Source organism: Poecilia reticulata, linkage group LG7, assembly GCF_000633615.1.
Source record: "Poecilia reticulata strain Guanapo linkage group LG7, Guppy_female_1.0+MT, whole genome shotgun sequence".
NCBI classification, from domain to species: domain Eukaryota; kingdom Metazoa; phylum Chordata; class Actinopteri; order Cyprinodontiformes; family Poeciliidae; genus Poecilia; species Poecilia reticulata.
This window is the reverse complement of record NC_024337.1, coordinates 11679553-11702254: the sequence shown is the minus strand read 5'-3', so window position 1 is coordinate 11702254 and position 22702 is coordinate 11679553. Positions and strand designations below refer to the sequence as shown.

The following is a 22702-nucleotide window of genomic DNA, read 5'->3' as shown; positions in this document are numbered from 1 at the left end:
TAAGAAAAGACACAAATGTGTTCATTTTTTAAATACAATGAACATTAAACAATTAAAATGTTTTCTGTAAAAAAAACAACAATGATATTTGAAATGAGAGCAAAGACATAGAGATGTGCTTCCATGCATCACAGAAAATCTACAAATACAGTAAAATCCTCCCGGTTGTAGCTAAAAGGTGTCCAAAAACGATACCCGACTTTTATATTACGCTTGATCAGTAATTATTTATATTAGAACCATGGGTGACGTCACACTGTGTGAGACAAAGAGCAGTCAGTGCTACACAGCTTTGCAGTTATGCATATTTTACTGTTATTTCAAAGCAAATGAAATGCAGAAAGGACATTTTCTTATTTCAGCAATTAACATGATTAGCACAGTTAGCATTACCAGCAAAATTTCAAATGCGTAGTACTTTTTGGGGACCTAAAGGGCACGATTAGGATTATAAATCTATGACTAATGCGTTATGACCACTGCTCTCAATTGGCACAATCTACAAGCCATATGCTGCACATTAGGAAATCCACAGTTATGGTCACATAAGATTCTGCAGCAGTAGCTGTCCATGCATCATGTTAGAGCTATCCTATCTACATTTAGCCTTCAGTTTTCTTTTGTGGTGTTGTTGTCATGTGTGGGGATTGCTGTTTCAATGAAATATGGGACGCTATATCCGAAGCGCTCCATAGAGCAAAACCCCTGATTCTCAAGGGCGCTCAGTGGTTGCAACACCTTCAGAGTCTAGGTTTCATTGAACTTCCTAATTAGCTTGGCCTTTTCCAGGTGTGGGGAGAGTGTTTATGTCACTTACTCTTTTTTCTTCTGGCCGACAATGGCATGTATGCTCAGATGTTTGAAAATATGTCATTTAAGGGCCTACGTAGTTCGCATATGATGGCTCCTTTTCCAGACGTTTTTCTTTTACTGCAGAGGGAGATGGACACGGCACACGTAAACCACAAAGTGTTCGTGTGATGCACTTAAGAGCATCCAAGTTTTGCCTTTCGTGTTCCTCAAAGTTAAGTCATAAGTTAACATTAGAAACATTGATGATTTTGACCGTTCATTTGATCTCTAAGCCTTCAGTTCCTTTTAAAGTGAGTGAATACTTTTGAGATTCTAAGAAACTCTGCAGCATTTTCAAATCAAGCAGTCTTGTGACAGACTGTATAAGACTCCTCAAAACCAGGTCTCACCTTTCTTATCCTGTATCTGCCATAATTATCAATCAGTAATCTGGCATGTTTTAGAGCTGCTCATAGTAAATTTGTTTTTTAAAAAAATCACTTTTCTCCTCAGGCTTTTGTAAAAACTTTCATTTTGTTTGCTTCTTTTTGTAATTAAGGTACAAGTCTTTCCTTCACCAAAAAAAAAAAAAAAAACGAAAATTCAGCATCTGATTTTCAACAGTAATTTGCCATTCAAATACCTTTCCATAATACCCTGTAGCATTTCAAGCTACACCAATGTATTTGTCTGTGCGTGACAACTCAACCCTTTGATAAAAGAGAAAAAGAACAAAACACACTGTTGTGCTTTGACCTGTCTTCATGAATGTGCCCATTGTTCCCCGATTGTCATTATCCAAAACACTGCACACTGACCTAATCTTTTCTGTGCAATATGGAAAATTATGTAAAAACAGGCGATTTGCTCTCACAGGACTTCCTGACTTCAGTAAGGTGGGTGAAGTGGATATGTTTGCCCTCCTGCCTGTCACCCCCACCAGCAGGCTGTTGCTAAGTTGTTATGGTGACTCATGTCTTGACTACAGGAAAACGTGTGGCTTTTAGCATTTGCATTTGCCATATTTGTTTACTTACCCCGTCCTTTCACTAAATAAGGTTTAAATATTTCATGTGGTTGAACTGTTAAAGGGGCCTGCAGTGTAGGGACTTTGTGCCGTGACCGTACATGTGACCTGACCAGTACGTGTGTGTGTTTCTGTGTCACTGACGGTTGTGTGTGTCTCTCTGTGGCTTCTCCTACAGACATCATCCTCAACCAACCGCATCCTGGACAACCAAACAGTTGGAGAGCTAAAGGCTGAGATTGCCTCTTTGAAGGGCTTACTGCTCAGCAGGTAACAAAGTTATCCAGACCGCTGTCACATGAAACACCCTTCAGGTGTGTGTGTGTGTGTGTTTGTGTTGGAAGGCTAAGGACACATTGCTTGTGGCCTTTTTGATTTCTGTAATGCAGTCCATTTGAACTGTGTGCCAATGACCATGCGCTTGATGAAGTGTAACACTGCAGTTTGTGATTTCTATATAAAAACATCACTGCATTTTTCTAAAACTTTAAAACATAAAGGAGAACTATAAATTGTGGCTCTGTATTTTTAACAAGTAATTGGCAAAACTCTGAGCATCAGCTTCAATCTTCTGCTGATATGGTGACTTCATTTCAACAGTTGAAATCAGGAGTGTCCCGATACATTTTTACTACAGATACAATACCGATAATCCAGTTATAAGTATCGGCCGATGCCGATATTGACCCGATAGGAGATCGACACGAATCAGACGTACTTTTTTTTTTAACTTATTTTGCAATGTGGAATGTTATCAAAGGCTTGATCAAGTGATATTACTCAAATAGAAAACTATGGTCAACAATAATAGTTATGAGAACAACTGACATGTTTATTATAAACCAGTGGGTCTGTGTGTGGGATACCAGTGGGCTTCTGGATAGAAATGCTGGTGTGAAATTCGTGAGTGGAGTGAGTCTATCACTGTGCTTATTGTAGATTTTATTGCAGGTTGATATAATCCAATACTAATTTTTTGGCTGATACCACTAGTTGGTATGTTTTTATTAATCAGCATGGGTAAGGCTGGTAAGATGGTGAGGCTCATACGTTGGTGATAACAAATATTTGAGCTACTGATGTCTTCTGTTATCTCCAAACAGTCTGCCATTTCTCCTCTGCTCTCACTGGATATTTTCTTTTTTTCACCTTTCTCTGTGCATATAAATTCCTTTTCTTAACTTCTCACATTTCTTTTAGCTACTCCTCAAAATAGATAATACAAGGGAGCTCACCATAAATTCATTCTAGTAAGGCAGATATGTGTTGATTTTCAAAAAAGGCCTGCAAGATAGCATCTAGAACAACAAAGATAGAAGCAAAAGACATATTTAAAAATAAATAAATCCTCGAGAAATGTATTTCACTGAGAGATCAGGAGACTGAATAAAAAAATTAACATAAGTGATAGAATTCGGACCTACCTTGGCATTCACTGTACATACTTAACGCCAAGTTGCCTCCAAATCAGCAAGAAGCGGTGCGAGTCTGGAACAGGTTTTAAAGTCAACATGTGTGTATTTTCGCTGCAGGGCTGAGTTTAAATTTCAGAAAGAAATTCCAAGAACAGAAGCTCCATCAGGCAAATGCCACTTTGCGGTGATGGATTTCTGATAACGCTCTGAACGTTTTCCACAAATACATACACCTTAGGAACACAACGTCCCTCAGTTGATTACATTGTTTTGTTTTTTTTTTACTTTACTTCACGCATACTGCAGCATTCAGTTGACTGATCTCAGTGTTTAAGTGTGTAATGCAGGAGAGAAAATTACCAACATCAACTTAGAACAACTAACAGTTAAGTTTTGCTTCTTTTAGTAAAAAACACACACTAATAATTGACTTTATTGTGATCTTAGTATTGTGATGTAAAAAAAAGTTCTGTATTCTGTTTAACCTTCCTACGTTTTTACTCTTAATCAGACATAGTCCAGCTCAGTTGGGTCGATTAGCATGCATGGTTATGTATCCCCGTCTGTAATGAGGCCTTGAAGTTAGAGTGTACATCAGAAAAACCAGCAAGGACATAAATTGCTTCAGAACTGTCTGGTTGAGCATGTTTTGTTCCCCTCCTCTGCTAAATTTTAATCAGTAATAATCCTTTTGTCATTTGCTTTCCTGACTTCGTCCCAACTCTTGCCGTAATTTTCTTTGCAAAGACTTGAATCATGAAATAAAGACTCGCCATCTGTCTCTAAAACTTGTTACCTTTCTGTTCTGCCGATCCAAATAGTCTCCGAACTGCAGCGTCTTTTTGATCTTAAAAACCGCATTCTGTGTAATTAGAGACAAATAAACTTTACCAGGTGCTGCGAACATCTGGCTATTACAGCGGGAAAATACTCCGTCGTAATTATGAAAAGTACTTAAGAATTCCGTGTTAAAATGTACAGTTCCTTGCAAAAGTATTCATCCCCTTGAACTAATCCATATTCTGCAAACTTCAATCTGTTGTGGGACATTTATATAGATTTGCACGACAATACACAGAAAAACTGCTAAAATGAACCTTTCTATCACTCTTATATTTTAAAAGCACTTGATGATTTTTGTCTTGCCACTCTTGTGATGGCCAGAATTGTAGAATGCATGGCTAACGCCTCTCCTGTCAGCAGATTTTCCCACCTTCCATGGACCCTTTCTCTGCTTCTTCAGTGACTGCTCTAAGTGGTGCTATAAGTTTTTATTTTGAGACATCAGAGTAAAGGAGAGTGAAGAATACAAATGCATGCCTCTCTTTGAATATTTTTGAAACCCATGTGTTGTTTTACATCCACTTAAGAGAGTTGTTCTGTCCCAATCCCAATAAGACTCATTGAAATTTGTGGTTGCAGCCTGGGAAAATGTGGCAAAATTGAAGTGGTAGTAATTGTGTTTAGAAGCTGTAAGGGTTTTGTGGTTGCCGTTGCCCACCTTTGGTTGATAATCTAATATAAAAACTGAGGTTTTTTTTGACTAAGGTGTCTTTAAGGCTAACTCCTGTTTTTAACCCCCCACAGGAGACAGTTTCCTTCCACTCCTGCCATTCCAAAGATCCCGTCGTGGCAGATTCCCCTGAAGTCACCGTCAGGAGTCGGCTCGCCGTCCGTTAACCACACCAACAGCAGCAGCGACATCTCCCCCGTCAGCAACGAGTCCGCCAACTCCTCCCCAGTCAAAGACGGACACCAGAGCCCCGAGGAAGCGCTGGGGGGCCCAGATGGAGCCCACGTTATGAACGGCGACGCCCACACGACTCCGCCACTAGACCAGGTGCGCATGGAGGTACAGGGTGAGGAGGAGAAGAAGGAGGAAGACAAAGAGGATGATGTCAGCCACGTAGAAGAGGGGGAGGAGGAGGAAGCTCTGAGCATGCAGACGGAGGATCGAAGAGGCGGAGACGGACAGATTAATGAACAGGTGGACAAACTGAGGCGGCCCGAGGGGGCCAGCAACGAGAGCGAGGTTGATTAGCCGAAGAGCAGAAAGCACAAAAAACAAAAAATCGCTCACTTGTCATCTCGACTTGTTTCTCTACGAACCTCCCTGCCGACACCATGTGATTTCTATTCGCCTTCCCCTTCCGTTTCCACTTCCCCTTTGTTACATTTTAATGTTGATCAGAATAGGGAGTAGGCGAGGGTGTTGAGAGAATCCACAGCTGACAGATATCAGTGTGGCTGGTGACTGAAAGGCTTCCCACAGTTTACTTTTGATCACGCCGAGCCTCGCGTAGTGACGTCTCTCCGAGAGGAGAAATAATAGAAGTGATAGTAAAATCACAACAACTCTTAAAGCACCTGTTTAATACTAAGCTTATGTGACTTCTTACTTTTAATTTAAATGATCTGATCAACCAATTAGCAGCTCTGCCGCAGCGTCACCGTAACCGTACGGATTCAGACCAAAGCTGCACGTCCGCTAGTCAGAAAGCAGATGTTGCATCGGTCTCAAAGTTACGGTGAGTTTCCTGCGAAGCATTTTTTCGAGTCGCTCTCCTTGCTGATGGCAATAGGAGAGGACAAGCTCTTCCAGGGCCGATGCTTTTAGCCTCTTTTATGTGTCCTTTTGCATTGGTGTCAGTCTGTCAATAATTCACAAGGCCGGCAGGGTGGCATTTGGGTGAAATAAAAGCCCTGAAATTTGAGATTAGAATGTGATGACGGGCTTTGTTCCATGCCGGTGTTGGAGTGCTCATATGCTCAGAGAAGGAGGGGAGGGGAGAGAGAAGATGAATGTTTTTCTCCTCTCTTTCTCTCTCTCTCTTTCCTTCTCTTGCTTTCCTTTTTCACCGAGGGCAGAATCCTGCATCTTTGCGCGAGAGCGTTTGTTTGTGCGCGAGGGAAAAAAACCCCCAGACAGTCTGCAGAGCTATATCTGCGTCTCCAGCAGGGCAGCTGATTTGGTTTGTGAAGTATGTTAATAATCAAATGATCAACAAATAACAGATGTATTAGTTCATGCAGCTTGAAATGTCAAGGAGGCTAAAAGCGGAAATCTAATACTGGAAGCCCAGTTGCATCGTATCATTTTCTGTGACAAACCCTCCGGTCCAAATTAGGTAGGGCCTCCCACAGTGAGTAATCTTTACAGAAAACGGCAACAATATTTTGTAATTAAGCTGCAGTAAGACAAAAGCGCTGCCACAGATGGAAGTTGCAGAACTGGTATTACTTTCTTTTTCTTTCTTCCTCTCTCTCTCTCTCTTTCTCTCTCTCTCTCTCGGTGTGGAGGTGGATGGGGAAGTTAAAAAAAAAATGCCCCGTGATTGAAAAGGAAAGTAATAAATGAATACTTGACTTATTGAATTACTCACTGTGTCAAGCTAACAAGAAGAGTCCATGACTGAGAAGAAGGGATGCCAGCCTTTTTGTCTCCATCACACGGCTTTCCTACATGTAACGAAAATGGCCCAGATTACACTCTGTTGGGTTAGTTAAGCATCAAATAGGTTTACTGTGTTTTGTTTATGCTTTTCATTTTTTGATGGGGAAGTCCTGAAAGTTGTATAAAAGTCGTTGACAACTGTAATAAATCTGGTTCACCACAAGAAGAGTGACTTAGTTATTTTAATACTGAAACAACGTACAGTGAACGTTATTCCTTTTACTAGAGCAGGCTTAGAAATTGTGCGACTAGTTTTAAACTGAAAATGCTAAATATTTTTAAATGAATTGAATTTTTTTTCAAAATCTGTAATATAGTTTTGATAATGTCATAGTTTTTATTCTTATATATATATATATATATATATATATACACAAAGCTTTTAATACGTATTCACACCCTGAAACTGTTTTTGACACATTACAACCACAAACGTTATTGAAATTTTAGGATGTAGGTGATGGAGCCACAGTCATTTTCTTCCTTCACCGACTAGTTATTTATCTTCAGCTCTGATGAGCCTGCTGCAGAAAAACATCCCCCCAGTATGATCCTGCCACCACCATGTTTTACTGTGAGGAGGGATTTTTTTTCAAGGTGATTTCCGACAATGGTTTTCCTTCACACATTGTTCTGCATGTAGGCTAAAAAGTTCTATTATGGTTCCATCTGCGTCAAAAACAAATTGGCCCTTTTTGACAGACTCCACCCACTTTTGCAAGGTGGACTGAATTTTTATTTGGATTATTAGTAAGAATGACTAATTATATAACGTGTGTCATGCCTTTCAGCTTTTGATTTGGAAAAACACTGACAAATGTTGCACTACTTTGTGCAACATTTAAGTGTGGAAGAGTTCTAGGGCTGTTTATTCAATTTGCAGGGTGCTGTATTGCATGTCTTTCACAAAAAAATGCAACTTCAGCTACAGATGAGAACACCAGCCTGAGATACTGTATGTGTGTGTTGACTGTAAAACCTTGAATCATCCTCTAATGAGTGGTCTGAAACCATGACAAGCAGGGACTTCCACCATTTTTTCAGCTTTCTTGGCAGAAGTGACTAAGTGAAGCGCTGTGAGATCAAATGTTTGAACCTTTGTTTATTCCTGTAGGTTGATCAACAGTACATGCCTCCTGCTTCCTGTCATGCAAATGCCACGTTCAAAAATGTTTAATTTTCTATTTTTTTTGTTATTATTATTATTGTTATTTTGCTGTTGGGAGGTTATTTTTTCCATTTATGGTTCAGCATTTAAATTGAATTTGAAGTTTTGATTGCCAAACTTTTAAATAAAGTTTGGTATAACTTTATTTAAAGTTACACCAAATCATATTTGGTCCAAATCAGTCAAATTTGATTAACAAAACTACTTTAGATTTCGGGTGAAACAAAAAGATGTCAAACGCCCTCAGAGATGATTGTATAAATAAGCTCCATAAAATGAAAATCAGAGTGTTGTCAGTAAGATGCTTCCTTACACCGCTGTAACACAGGGCACTTAAGGAGATCCTTCCTGGCCACAGACATCAGTGTATATAGTGACTCTTTGAAGAAACTTTGGATAATGAGCGCTGCACCATCATCAATTTTTTTCTTTATAATTAGGCGGTGGAAACGCAGCACGCACATGAACCATTTTTTGTGGATCAAGACCAGCATCGTGTATGGGAGAAAATGTATCTATTTGGACTCGTGACTTTAACTTTTACTCTAAACCAGTTTTCTGTGGCCAGGTCAAAACGAAACTTTCCTTTTTTCTCATGAAAAGTATTGCCATGCATTGTCAAGTGTATGAATTTAATTTATCAAAGTCTGGATGATCAATAAGATTTCACATATTGATGAGGTGTATAAACTTCTCTAAGGTTCGATACCACATCCCTTTGTAATCCATTAACCTCTCCCTGGAGTTCAGGCCAACCTTAGATTTATAGGGACCTACTGTAATAAATCCACTTGTACATCATTTAGTGTCTTGGGGGATTTGCAGTGCATTCCTGTCTGCAAAGCAACATCTATCCCAGCCTCATATTCTCATCTGCATTTTGAAGAGTCCAAACAACACCCACCACAGTGTGCATACCTTGTCGTGAACCCAGTGTGCATTTAAATTTGATTCCTCGTGCCAGGCGCTCTTGGCGTGGTGGTGGTAGAGAGAGGGGCTGTTTGTCCAAAGCAACACCTTGGTTTTGACACCACTTGACTCCCCAGCTGGGAGCCTTAACCTCATCAATCTTGCTGCTAAACGGAGAGCACTCAATAGGATGGTGTATTGACACGCTCTGAACTCCATTGTTCACTGGAACTGAGCACTCAGCAGGTTAGAGGCCCGAGTGTCTCCTTGGATCAATGCAGGAGTTGTTAGCCCTTAGCAGCAGCAGCAGGAGCAGTTAGAGGACAACGGTGGCTCCCTGTGCACCTTAGACACCTTCTCTGCTCCAGTCAGAACAAGTCTTGGAGCTCAATTGGTAATCCTGTCCCAGTTTTTATGGTTTCATATCACCCTAAATGAGGAAGTGGATTCTAAACTTGCAGATAGCTCGAGGAGGTTGTTCACTATTAGTCCAATCATTGTACAAGGAGTGAAATCATCAGTCGAAAATGCTGAAGTTTTCATCAGTAGCTATTCTTAGCTTTCTGAGACTGAAGCTAGAACATGAATGGGTTCAGGAAGGTGCATTTTAACAAATTAAATAAAACTGTAATGGTAGGTAAATTGATTAATTTAAATCTGAAAGTGAAGTATATATTTGCTCAGAGTGATACTTCTAGGGAATTTTTTAACCTTGATGGCTTACAGCGAATAAAACCCAAAATCTAGTTCTCTGAAAGCCAGAATTTCACAGAGGATCAATGAAATGTGTTTTAAAACTGAGCTCTGTGATGGACAGGTGACCTGTCCAGTGTGTACCCCGCCTCTCGCCCGTTAACTGCTGGAGACGGGCACCAGAAATAAGCGTGTTAGATAATGGACGGACGGACGGATGGATATTAATATTGAATTTTCATGTTATGACTATTTAATGGCTTAGACAATCATGGAAAAGACAGACTGATTTACCAGTGGCTCCCTCCAGCAGGGTAAGCCACAAAAAGTGATTGGTAAAGAAACTGTTTTTCCAGACTGCTATGTCCAATCATGTCAACGGGAAACTAACAAACTGTAGTGGAAAAAAGAATAAAGCCATCAGAGAGAACCACCACTTTGGAGGATTGTGAAGAAAATTAAAATCCAATGTTCATTTGGGGCACTCAACCTGAATTAACATTGTTTTTGATGACAAGCTGAAGGCAGAGTGTCGGAAAAAACAGGAGCTTCTTAAAAAAGACAGACCAATTTCATGGCATTAAAGGGGCATTATGTGATTTCCAAGCACATAGTGCCATTTTTTTCAAGTAACTATGTTAACTTCAGTTGTTGAAAATATGCTACATTAAATATGACTTAAAGAAATTGTACTTTATAAATCAAACCCTTGAAAAGGGGCCTCTGTCACTTTAAAAACTCCTGCTCTTTCTGAAACTCCCTCCTTCAGGAAGTCATCACCACATCTCTCTTCTATGAACTCTTTAGCAACGTTTTTGCTAGAGGAGGAGCTGAGTTTCCAAGGCGGTGCTACATCCTCCCAGACGGTTTTGCACAGCCAGATTAAAGGATTTCTCAAACATGCATAAAAGAATCAAGGCAAAATTCCAGGTACGTTTTGTTACTTGCAATTTTATAGCAGCATGTGCTTGGAAAATGCATATTACCGCACTTTTAAGACCAGAAGCATCTTACCTGTGTTAAGCAACAGTGTGGCATTTCATTTTTTGTGAATGGAGGTACAAAGGTCTGCAGAAAAAATAAAGAGGATCAATGGATTAAACTTGCTTGAGATCAAGTGTGAACTTTCCACAGTCTATGTTAATCTGGGGAGCCATGTTATTTACTGGTGTCGGTTTACCGTGTTTTTATCAAGACCAAACTCAAGGCAGGAATCTACCAGGAAAATTTAGAGCTCCTCGGATTCCCCTCCGCTGTCAAGACTTACACTTTCCAGCACCTACCCGCACCACCTAATCTATCCATATCTGCTTAAATGACAGAGGCATCACTGTGCTGGAGTGGGCAACAAACTCACCTTAACCTCACAGAGAATCTATGGTTAGGAAACTGCAACACACCAGACCCAACAATGCAGATGAACTGAAGGACAAAGCAATCTGACAGAACCACTCAACTCAATGCTGCTCCGATGCACCAATTCATGCAAAAAGGAACATCGACTAAGTATTAAGTGCATATGCTCATATCGTGTAAGTGCATATAATCACATACGTTTCACTGACAAATAGTGAAACGTATTAAAAAATACTTTTTTATTATTCTGATACTGTATTCAAAATTTCCAAGACATTTGAGAATATGAACCACCAAATAAAACACAAGTTGAAAAAAAAAATAAAACTAAGTGCAATCAAATAAATTAGTACACAGATGAGTAGACCAAAACAATTTTGGAAAATTTGTGATCAGATTAGAATACATGTAAAATTAGATTAACAAATATCTCAAAACGTTTTAACTGGCTGAAACCTCATGAAGTTGGCTTCAAGAGAGTTGGCTCTCTTGAAGCCAACTTTAAGAACGAAGAGACTCGAGACTTTTGCGCTGTTGATTTGCTAGATTAGTTTTCTGTTAAGTGTTTAGGTTTAAAAAAGGTGCATCATTTAGAATGATCGAGGTTCTTTTTTTTAAACTGAATAGGGAATAACTAAAAGCTGTTAGTCAACTGCTTAGTCATCGTGCTCCACTGAACTTCATTTACCGTAGTAAGTTTGTATTTGTCTCGTCTCTGCTGTTTAAAAGTCTTCTTTAGTAGTATTTGACTAATTTGCTTCATGTAATTTGCGAGGGTAAACCAGTCGTAGACTAGCGGTGGATGCTAACTTGCTAATGTCAATGAAATCTGTTGGACCGCTGAAGAAATGTCTACCAGAGACTGGAGCAGGAGGTGCATTCGGAGTTGTTTTAACACAAGGAATGCGTTGACATTTGTGACTCTATCGGCTGTTGTTGTGGGTAAGTATGTGTTTATGCTATGCAACATGAAAAAGGCAACACATATCTTGAACCTAGTGTTGACAACAGTGTTCTGCTATGACAACATGTTTAACTTTTTAAAAAATTATATATTTTTTATTTTTGTGTTCGCTGCGTACTACACGTCATAAGTAAAATCTTTATTTTACTTTAAAGTCTATAAATACTTTTATTTATAGACTTTTGCTTAGCTGAAGAGTACAAGCTAGACAATACTAGCGTACCCGCTTCAACAGAAACTAACGTTGGGAGAACCGTTTGTTGGCTGAAGCTAAACTCCATATTTTGTTGTCAAGGCAACCCAGTGATGTTTATTTACTTATTTTAAATCTAGCAGCCGTGTGTGTACCTGGCTGTTTTTGTCCTTCGAAGAATATCGTTCCATCCGAGTAAATTATAGTTTCAGAAAGGTAATTTAAATCACAAATTCAGTTCAAAAAGTAAGACTTATGTACTTGACAGACTATGATCACATTACGATAAATTTCATGTCTTCATTTAAGTCCATTTCTGTCATTTTGAGCCCAAGCTGATGGAAAAAAAAAAAGGACACGCACATTTAGAATCAGTTATTTGTGTCATTCATAAAGAGGGAAAGTCAAATGTTGGCTAAATACTTATACAAAATGCACATAAAGCAGCCGTACACAAATCCTACCAGGCTCCTTAAATATTTTATTATCTCTGTTTATTCAGACTCAACTGAATAATATTTTACCTTCTTTATGAAGAGTAAATTCACTCTTTTAAGGTGCACAAATTCCATGACAGGAATATATTATGAAAAAAATATATATAATCACACTTCAGCTGATATTTGACGGTAATCATTGAATGAAATATTTAGTGAAATGCATAGATAACTTAAATGTAGCATAAATCAAACATCTACAAAGTAAAGTAAATGGGAAATAATCCATGTAGCTGCCATTGCTTTGACATTTTCCAATGTATTTTACTATCTAGCATTTCTGGTGAAAACCAAGTTGAATATTATTTACAGGCCTGTACAAAGCTCAGACTTGAATTCCATTGAAAGTCTTTAGGGCACACTGGAGACCAGGGTCTTTGTGAGAAAATCATCAAATCTCAAGTAGCATGAAATATTTGCCAAAGACTTATTACAAACTACAATAAACAACTGCATGTTGTTATCCAGCAAAGAAGATACATCATTGACCACTGCCATCAGAGGAGCTAATAGCTTTGCTAGATTTTGGTTTTGTGAAAGAATTTGGTGAAAATAAATTCTAGCATCCAAAAGAAAGAGTAGGATGTTTGGAACTGCTGTGTTGAAAAATCATTGATCTGTTTAACAGCACTTGAGAAATTTAAAAGAAAAATAATAAAAATTTCATCAGGGGGGGCTAATCATTTTGACCTCAACTGTGTATGTATATATACCAAAACGTCTTTTACTCTTTTGAAGGTGTTGCTATTGGCTTGGTTTTGAAGACCTTTACAACTCTTACATTGTACGAGAGAGCGTGGCTTCGCATTCCCGGAGAATTTCTTTTCCGGCTGATGCAATTTGTTACTGTCCCTCTGCTGATGACAAATGTGATACTCGGTAAGTTACAAGAGAGATCTCTAATGCTGTCAGCTGTCACACAAGTTTTGAAGGCCAAGTTTCCAAACATAGAATGTAATAACCGACTAAGTTGACTGCAAAATACAGCAAAGGCTTCTGAATTATTCTTGCAGCATTTATTTTTTCTTATCATTTTGTGTGCACCTTGCTGTCATTAAACAGAATTTACTGTATTTTTCTGTAAAGAAGTAGCTGAGATTTTATTAAAATGGAAAAATGCAACAAAATACAAAAATATTTCAATTGAAAACTGCAGACATTTAAAATAAACTATTGTCATAATTACTGACAACAGTCTGCTGAGATAACAAATATGCATTCACAAATATACTTTTTTGAGCTCAAAGATAAAACTCAGCATCAGATTGTAGCTATGGTAACCAAGAGCTATGAAGATTGTTTTTACACTTTGACAATGTAAACTTGCCAGCTCCTTAAAATCTTAACTTTAAATGTTACACAATGTTTTATTTATTTTAATTCGTCTATGCTGAAATCATTAAATCAAATTTACCAACGTTGACATTCTCGATAGATCAGTCTGTGTTAAAATTATGGGGGCCCTGAAGATCTGGGGGCCCTAAGCAGCTGCTTTGTTCATTTTTACATGAGGTGCCAAATGTGACCAGTGTTTGAAGCTGTTTTAAGATCCAGTGGCTGATGACTTAATTGGGACTTAAAAGATGTGCAAAAAAATGTATATTTATTTTTAATTGTATTTTTTTGGCTCATTGATTTTAAGACTATAGTTATGTGTTTAAGCATCATCAGCAATGGCTTCCAATAACGTAATTGCACAGTAATATTTTTACATCTCCTGTAAACATAACACTTTTTAATACAAAAAAACACAGTGACCCACTGGTGAACCTCTTTGGTGCCCCAACCACCAGGCTTGGCAAGTTTTTTGGGGGAATATATATGCACATATATACATAAAAACACATTTTAAATCTGCTGTACATCCATTTTGATCTCTCCTGTTAGCTTTATCTCTATCTGTCAATATTATCTCCAATTCATGAAGGCTGAATTGCCTCATTCACATATTTTACTGCTTTCAGCATGAGAAAGCAGAATACGTTTAATCTGTGTTTGTAATTGTGTTTATTTTGAGTCATTTAGCCTTCTCTAAGGCAGGTTTTTGTTATGGACTTTAAAACTAGGGTTGTAAGGACCGAAGGATTAACTTAAATGTCCTTGAAGGATTAACATCAATAATTTTCTCCTTAGCTACTCATGTTACAACAGTATGTTTACCTAATGTGAATTATTTTATTGTTAATCTTTCTCAACCCATGTTTTTGCTGTTTCCACAGGAATTGCTGGTGCCACTCTCAGTCCCTCCAAAAAGATCACTAGATGTGCATTAACATACTTTATCTTTACAACAATAATGTCTTTGGTGATAGGTAAGAGGAATGTTGCTTACCAACATGAATTCTTTCATTTCTTAAAGGAGCATTTGTTTTCTCACTGCATATGCAGTATTGTCTGGATTTCAATTCCAACTTGCTATCTGGGCGACCGGGCTCTGTTGATCAAGGACCTTTGGGTGCATTGAGAGTACATTACAAACAGCCAGCCATTAGCTTTCTCCATTATTTCCTATACCTAAACTACCCTGCTCTTCCCCACCAAGTTCCCCTATAAATAGATTTTATTTTATCGATTTTATTTGACTGATTTATGCAGTCTGAAAAAGTATGGCACTGATTATAACATTTTCCAGGTCTGAATAACTAGGAAAACAAGAACATGGGGAATAGAAAAAGGCTGAGATAAGACATTAATAAAATTATATTAATAAAAAAGTGCTCTTTCAGTGGTTCACCAGACCTCTTAACATCTTTTTTTTAATCCAGAAAACATTAATCCAACAACGTACAAGCAATTGCAACGGTAGGAAGCTGAGTGAGATAAGATGGAAACCCTCATGCTGAGGGTCTGTTACAAAAACCCTCAGTATGAACTTTGTTCATGTTCAAAGAGCTTTACTACTACTGCCACTTTCTGCGTAGGTGATTTTAGCAGTTAGTTCACACTGTAGTGGTCAAAATTAGCGACTGTTGGAAGCGATAAGAGACAACAGAATGACACTTGTAGCCACGTGTTTACTGATTAATCTGTTTCTTTGTTTTTTTAAAATCTATCTACGCAAGTTTATTTTATATGATAAGCTTACATTAAAAGAAGCAAGCAAAACAAATAATTCAATAACCAGTTTAAATAGGAAACCAAACATTTTATTGCCTAAAATGATGGAACATAGCTTTTTTGTACTGAAAGTATGAAAATTTGTAGCAAAGTATGCTTCTGTAGCAAAAAAAAATTCAAATTTTTTTTAGAAACGTGTCAACGTGAAAAGCTCAGCCCTTTCTGCTTGAGTTTATCAAAATACTTGATCTGTTTAGCTTTTTTTTTTTTTTTTTTTTTGATTAACCGATTAATAAATAAATAGCAAAAGGTGCTTAGCCTAAGAGGTTTTTTACACAATTTGAACCAGAACAAGCTAAAACCTTTCCACTTGAGGAATTCTGGCTAGAACATATTTACAGACTAAGTTTTTATATACAGTATATATGTAAATGTATGTTAAATGCAAAATGTGTACAATTTTTGTATGGCTTAATAACTTCTCTGAATATGTTGTTCTTTCAGCAAATGAATTTGAGCCCGTTTACTCTAGTTAGCAATTAATTGTTTACTAAATTAGTGATTACGATTATTTCAATTCTTGTGATAAATCGATTATTGAAATTGTCCTTGATAGACAGACAGACAGACAGACAGACAGACAGACAGACAGACAGACAGACTTTGGCTTCTATTGCTCCAGTAATAAATTAATACAGTTATACTGCTGCCTGGTAGAAGTTGTAAATTGTTGAAACAGTAATTCTCAAGTGGCCATTCTCTGTTATGAAACCCTTAGGAATTCTGTTACGTAAAGATGGTCACTGTAGCTCGATAAAAATAGGCTTTATTAAGCCTTCAAGTGTCCGTTTACTCTTACTGAACATCTTTAACTCTTGTTCTGGATCATGTCTCATAGGAATCACCCTGACAATGCTGATCAAACCAGGGATCAGTGCAGATGCAGATCTAGCAGATGACGGTACTGAAAATGAGGATGCCTACAGCACCATTGATGCCCTGTCTGATCTAATAAGGTGAAAGCAAATTCTAAGTGTGTAGCCTGATTCTTTCTAACAAAAAAAATGTCATTTTTATTTTTGTGTGATATTTTTTTATAGCAGCCTCTTTTACATCAATAATTTAGAACATACTGAGACTGTGTCTCTTGCCGTTTGCATAAAAACATGTTTAAAGTGGACCGAAAGTTATGTTCCTCCCTCTCATGATGTTTTTGTCGCTCTGCTGTGTAGAAACCTCATTCCACACAATCTGATTCTGCTGAGCTACAAACAGGTGTGTCTCAATCACTTATGAAATTAGAAGGCTCCATTAAGCAGACCATCAAATATTCATGACTTAACTCTATTTGGTTTTAGTACAAGACTAGGAAGGTGTTCAAGGAGCCACAAGAGGTCAACGGTACCCTTACGGTGAAAAAAATTTTTTTCTGCAATATTGAGGCACTAAGCTGGCATCTAGCTGTATGTTTTTACTGAGTTTCTTCTCTTATAGGAAAATCTAGACTTGCAATTAGTAGGCGAAAACATGCGAGGAGTTAACATGCTCGGATTGATAGTGGTGTCAGTTTTCATTGGGAAGAGCATTAGGAAGATTGGAGCTGTGGGTGGAACCTTCCTGGAGGTCATCAACACCGTCAACATTGTCTCCAAAAGTTTGGTGAAAATAATAATGATGTAAGTGAATACAGCATCTTTTGTTGTTCATGACTGGTTTTGGACAGAAGAAATTTACCAAAGGATTTGAGGTTGAAGGAAAATTGTGATCGGTCCGAATTAGGATTTTCTCTTCTTGTTTTGTGACCTTCTAGCTATTTTCCCATTGCAGTGATGTTCATGATGGCAAGCTATGTTCATACCATTGCAGACGACTGGCAGACTGTTGTTAGCCTTGGAAAGTTCATCACCGTAATTGTTACTGGGTAGGTTCTCTTCCATCAGCTGGTTTCTCACTCGTTTCGTCAAGTAAAACTAAAACTGACATACTGTCTAATAGACTTCTCATCCATGGTTTTTTGGTGTTGCCACTCATCTGCTTCGTGTGTATGAGAAGGAACCCATACCCAATCTTTCCAGGGATTGCACCTGCATTGCTAAGGGGGATGCTCGTTTCACGCTCGTAGGAAAATTCCAGTGTTTTTTTCTTTTTATTTAAAATTCACATTTTGTGTGTGTGTATGTGTGTGTGTCAAATGACGACGTTGCAGCAACGTTGGAAGAATTTCTAAATGTCCAACGCAGAGGGCTTGTGCCTGTGTCTCTTTAAGTTTTGCGGCATCAGAGACATTCAGCTGTTGCGAAGATAGACTGAGGATCAACAAAAGAATAACTCGCTTCATGCTGCTCATTGGGATCCACGCCAATATGGATGGAACGGTCCTTTATGAGATGTCCGCTGCCCTGTTCATTGCTCAACTCTCAGGCTCCAGGTTGCACTGGACCAACATCATCAGCATTGCGTAAGTTACTATTCCGACCTCCACATATTCAATCATGTGTCCGACACCTTCCTCTGAAATTTTGGTCCATTTGGCTTTTTCAAGGCTTCATGTGTTCAACACTAGAGGTGTCATTTCAGGGACTATCATCTCAACTCTATCCATTATCTTACACACTTATCCCCAAGTGGGGTCACCAGGTGTGGTAGTGCTTATGTTTAACTGTCCATGGGCGAGAGGTGGGGTGCCCCATGAACAGGTTGCCAATCCCATCGCAGGGCAACACACAGAGACAAACAATCATGAACACACACACTTTGGGAGAATTTAGAGAGATGAATCAATGTTTTCAAACTGAAGGAGGAAGCCAGAGTAACTGGAGAGAACCCACACATGCACAGGGAGAAGATGCAAACTCCATGCAGAAAAGAACCTGGGGATTCAAACTCACAACCTTCTTGCTGCACGGCAACAGTGCTGCTAACTACGCCACTGTGCAGCCCTCATGTTTGAGATGCTAACTATCATTGGATGTGGGCTTGGTTTTAACCCTGTCGGTGCTTGAAAACAGTATTGTGTCATCTGCAAAGAACACGTTGTCGAGGGTACATTTCAGTTGTGACACATTCATTCACATCGGTTTTACAGGTTTCACAGGTTTTCCCCCCAGCACCCTCGTAAGAACACTGGATTTATACAATTTCAGAGTGGTTTGTCTTTATGATCTCCTCCACTTTTTCTCTTTAGTGTGACAGTGGCAGTGGCCACTCTTGGAGAGGCAGGAATCCCTGCTACAGGAATGATGACCACCCTCTTCATTTTGACCATCACTGGGATTCCAGTGAGACCTGCCTCCCTTTTGCTCTCCATTGAATGGCTGCTGTAAGTTTTTAGCTAAATTTTTTTTTTTTTTACCTGATGTCAGACATATAAAATGTTTTAAAAACTCTTTCTTTTTTATGTCTTGTCAGAGATCGCCTCAATGCCGCTGTCAATATCATGAGCGACTGTTTTGGTGTCTTTCTTGTTGCTAATGTGTCAGAAGGAGAACTGAAAAAAATGGAGGAGGAGATGCCTTATGAGCATCTACCAGGTAAGACTGCAGGGTTTTTTTGCACATATGACTGTGTACTTACACTGTGTACTGGTTACACTTACAAGTTACTCTGTTAAAGTAGTGGAAATATCTACAGCAGTGTTAGATTTTAACCGAAGTATCATCCATCCATTTTTTTCCACTTATCTCTGAGTCGGGTCATGGAGGCAGCAACCTAAGCAGGGAGACCCAGACTTCCCTCTCACCAGCTACTTGGGCCAGCTCCTCCGGGAGAATCCCAGGATATTCCCAAGCCAGTTCCTCGAGTGTGTCTTTCTCTGGGTTTCCCCCTGGAACACCTCACCAGGGAGGCGTCCAGGAGCGATCCCAACCAGATGCCACCCCAACTGGCTTGTTTCGATGTGTGAGAAGCATCGATTCCCACACATTGACTCGGAGTGAGTCCGCTCCGAGTCCCTGACGGATGACCGAGCTTCTCACCCTATTTCTAAGGGAGAGCCCAGACACCCTGTGGTGAAACTCATTTCAGTTTCTTGTGTTCTTTCGGTCACTTCCCAGAGCTTCTGCCTCCATAGATGAGGGTTGGAACTAAGATCAACTGCCAAATCACCACAACAGATCGATGCAGCGCCCACATCACTGTGTGATTGTGATATGCTTGTTGATCTCCCACTCCATTGTTCCCTATTTTGTGAACAAGACTTCAAGATACTTAAAGTCATCCCTTTGAAGGGATGTCAGCTGAAGGGAGTCAGCTCTTCTGGATCTGTTCCTTTAAAGAGCTTTACAGAGAACTCACTTATATTTAATTCTTTATATTTCTTTTTAAGAAGCCAAGCTGGGGGTCACTTGTTTTATTTTGAAAATTTTCACTGGTAGGATACAAATGATTTTATGAGCCGGAAAAAAATTCAATATTTTTTCTGGGATATATTACACTTTGCTTTGTTGTGCTGCTGTCATAGGAAAAGTGCATATAGATTCTGCTGTGTTTTTTGNATATATATATATATAAAGCCTCTGGAAAGAATTGGGAGACCACTTCAAATGATAGGTACATGTTTGAGGAAAATAAACATTGTCATTTTATTCTATGAACTACTGACAACATGTCTCGGAAATTCCAAGCAAAAATTTTGTATTTATTTGCAGAAAATGAAAAAATTACAAAAAAGATGCAGTGCTTTCAGACCGCAAATAATGCAAAGAAAACAAGTTCATATACATTTAGAAACAACAAGACTAATGTTTTAACTCAGGAAGAGTTCAGAAATCAACACTTGGTGGAATAACTATGAGGTTTTCAATGGGGTTCAATGCAGTGGTCTCTTATTTTTTATATTTTTTCCAGAGACGTATATATGTGTATGTATGTATAAATAATATTTTATATATTCTATAAGCATCTTTGTTTAAGTTTCCAGCATAGAAATGCACCATGGGTTATTATTGACACAGCTTCATCGATGTCTTGTGTTTTTGTCTGTGTTCAGAAGCGTGGAAGCCACCAGAAGACGTTACTTAAACAGCAGCCCTTAGCAGTCCTTAACAACGACACGATTGTTGACAGTTGTAAAGATGAAGAGATGGACTTCAGCATTTCTATTTTTTTGCAATTAGCATATTTATCACCTTTGTAAGTTTTTGCCTTGTAATGGTATTGCTGTTATTTTAAATGAGCATGCTGACAGTTATTTCAATATTGGGTTTGTTTGGGGGGGAAAATATATATATTTAAGTTTGTTTTTTTTTGGTTTTTTTGTTTTATTGTTTTTGTCATTTGCACTTATAGCATTTTACAGTACTACAGTACTTTTGGATAACTTCAGCATTCTGTCATTATATAAGATGTTGTTTGGTACTAAAGAAACAATAAACGTGCACTTGAGCAGAATTCTTTTAAGTTTATTTATTTTTGCAATCATTTTATATAATGTGTTGGGGTGTTTTTAGATTTGTTTTGGTTTTTTTGTTCTGGCACTAGTGCCTCTTATTTATCAGTAATCCGAAAGACGGGAGTTGAGAGAAGTGAGGAAAGACGTGCTGCAAAGGAACTGAGGAAAGGAGTTGAACTTGGGACTTCCACATATATGTAGCCTATCCACATGAGGCGCCTGCTCTAACCGCTGCACCACACGATGCCCTGTGATATGTATGTTTGTCCATCTATGCTGTATAGCAATTTGTTCAGAAGCAAGGTGTCTATGTGGCTCTTGTAATTATAAATAAAGTGTAGAAACTTATTTCACAAGTATCCAGTTTGTAATAGAAATGTTAAATCTTGAACTTCCAAAGAAATTTTTTTAACTTTGTTCAGCTTTTCCTGATCGGTTTTAGAATCTGTTTCAAAGTTACTTTATTTATTCTTCATTTTTAAAAGTCTTGACCCAACATAAATCTCTGAGCTTTTGCACCTTTACACATATTTCTGATCTCTCAGATCTGCTAATTGTTAAATGTTAGACACAAAAAGGAAAGATTTTTCAAGATTCATTTATTCACTACTTTTGGTACCATTTAAGTGATGATTTCATGGTTGGTTGATTCCGTTTTTATCTTGAATTATTATTTTTTGGCTTTATTCTCTTTTTATTTTTTATTCACTATTGTTATATTGTGTAGCTCTTTTTTTAAGAGCTTTAAAAGCAAAATTTGATTGAATTTGACTGTAGAAAACTAAAGCCTTTTCTCCTACACCTTCTGGATCCCAGCTTGCAGACGTCTTGGGGAGCCGCATCCTATTTCTCATTTTAATTGCTGTAATTGGTCACACTAGAGAATTTGTGGATTAAAGGTATTCATTACTCTGTTGCTGCTACAGTGTAAATCCTCATGTTTTTACAAGAATTGCATTTTTTTATTCCAGTAAACCCCAGTGTTTGGAATATAAATTGAGACCGGACACTTCTGTATCAAGAGCACTTCCTGTTTTTGATGATATACAAACCTATACAAGTAGACTGAAGGCAAGAAGTGTTTTTTTTTTTTTGTGCCACATCCCAATTTCCTCAGCACTCTCTCGGTGGTGTTTGTGTGCGCAGATCACATCTAAATGCTCTTCTCTAAAAGCAGCGTTTCACCAACTGAGTGGCTGCTGAGCACCGGGGCTCCTTCTGGGTGAAAATGAGAACATTTGACAAGTCAAGGTCACTGGAGGAGGGGGTTTGCCTGTATAAGGCTTCAACTCCAGGGCCAAGTGAACAATGACAAGTCATAAAGCACTTTGTCATCACTGGCGATATAAACTCAACAATCAAGTGGGATCACACACACACACACACCCCTCCCAGCCCGCCCGGTGTGGCCCGTGTCTGGATCTTCCCTGGCTTCGTTGCAGAGTCTCTTCTTGAACATGAACAAAATCTGGACTCGTCTTATTTGCAGGCAGAGGAAGGTGTAAGAGTGGAAGCTGACTGGTTAATATTTCTGAATGGTCGAACAATGAGCCACCGGGGGGATGGAGGGGGAGTGGACATGAGAACACGAGGAGATCCAGGTTGCAGAACTCCCTCGTTCTACGCTGGTGCTCAGATTGGATTATCTCGGCAAAGGCCTGTCAGCCTGCTGAGGGTTTGCTTCTGCAGGCGATGCAGGGGGCAACAGGTGTGCTGCCTGCTGACATTTGTTTAAATTACACTAATCACAGGCCCCGACAGTGGAAGCACCTAAAGCATCTTGGTAAC

At 38.7% G+C, this 22702-nt stretch overlaps 2 protein-coding genes across 4 annotated transcripts in view; both read left to right on the top strand.

Moving 5' to 3' along the window:
- pex14 (peroxisomal biogenesis factor 14) overlaps positions 1-6854 on the top strand; it is a 64142-nt gene extending 57288 nt beyond the window's left edge. For both annotated transcript variants that reach the window (XM_008413423.1, XM_008413422.2), the window contains exons 8-9: positions 1998-2089; positions 4822-6854. In XM_008413423.1, the coding sequence (XP_008411645.1) occupies positions 1998-2089; positions 4822-5275 (546 nt within the window). In that variant the 3' untranslated portion in view covers positions 5276-6854. The remainder of the gene's footprint in view (positions 1-1997; positions 2090-4821) is intronic.
- A 4545-nt stretch (positions 6855-11399) lies between these two features.
- Positions 11400-20913, top strand: LOC103467226 (excitatory amino acid transporter 3-like). Of its 2 annotated transcripts, XM_008413421.1 has the most exons (14): positions 11400-11506; positions 11590-11756; positions 13207-13347; positions 14688-14780; positions 16424-16541; positions 16758-16800; positions 16884-16937; positions 17020-17201; positions 17336-17446; positions 17521-17643; positions 17792-17983; positions 18710-18844; positions 18934-19055; positions 20513-20913. In XM_008413421.1, the coding sequence occupies exons 2-14, from the start codon at positions 11663-11665 to the stop codon at positions 20542-20544; spliced, it is 1440 nt and encodes a 479-aa protein (XP_008411643.1). In that variant the 5' UTR covers positions 11400-11506; positions 11590-11662; the 3' UTR covers positions 20545-20913. The 2 variants fall into 2 exon arrangements, with proteins under 2 accessions (XP_008411643.1, XP_017161101.1); XM_017305612.1 differs by having other exon boundaries at positions 11421-11756.
- The last annotated feature ends 1789 nt before the right edge of the window (positions 20914-22702 follow it).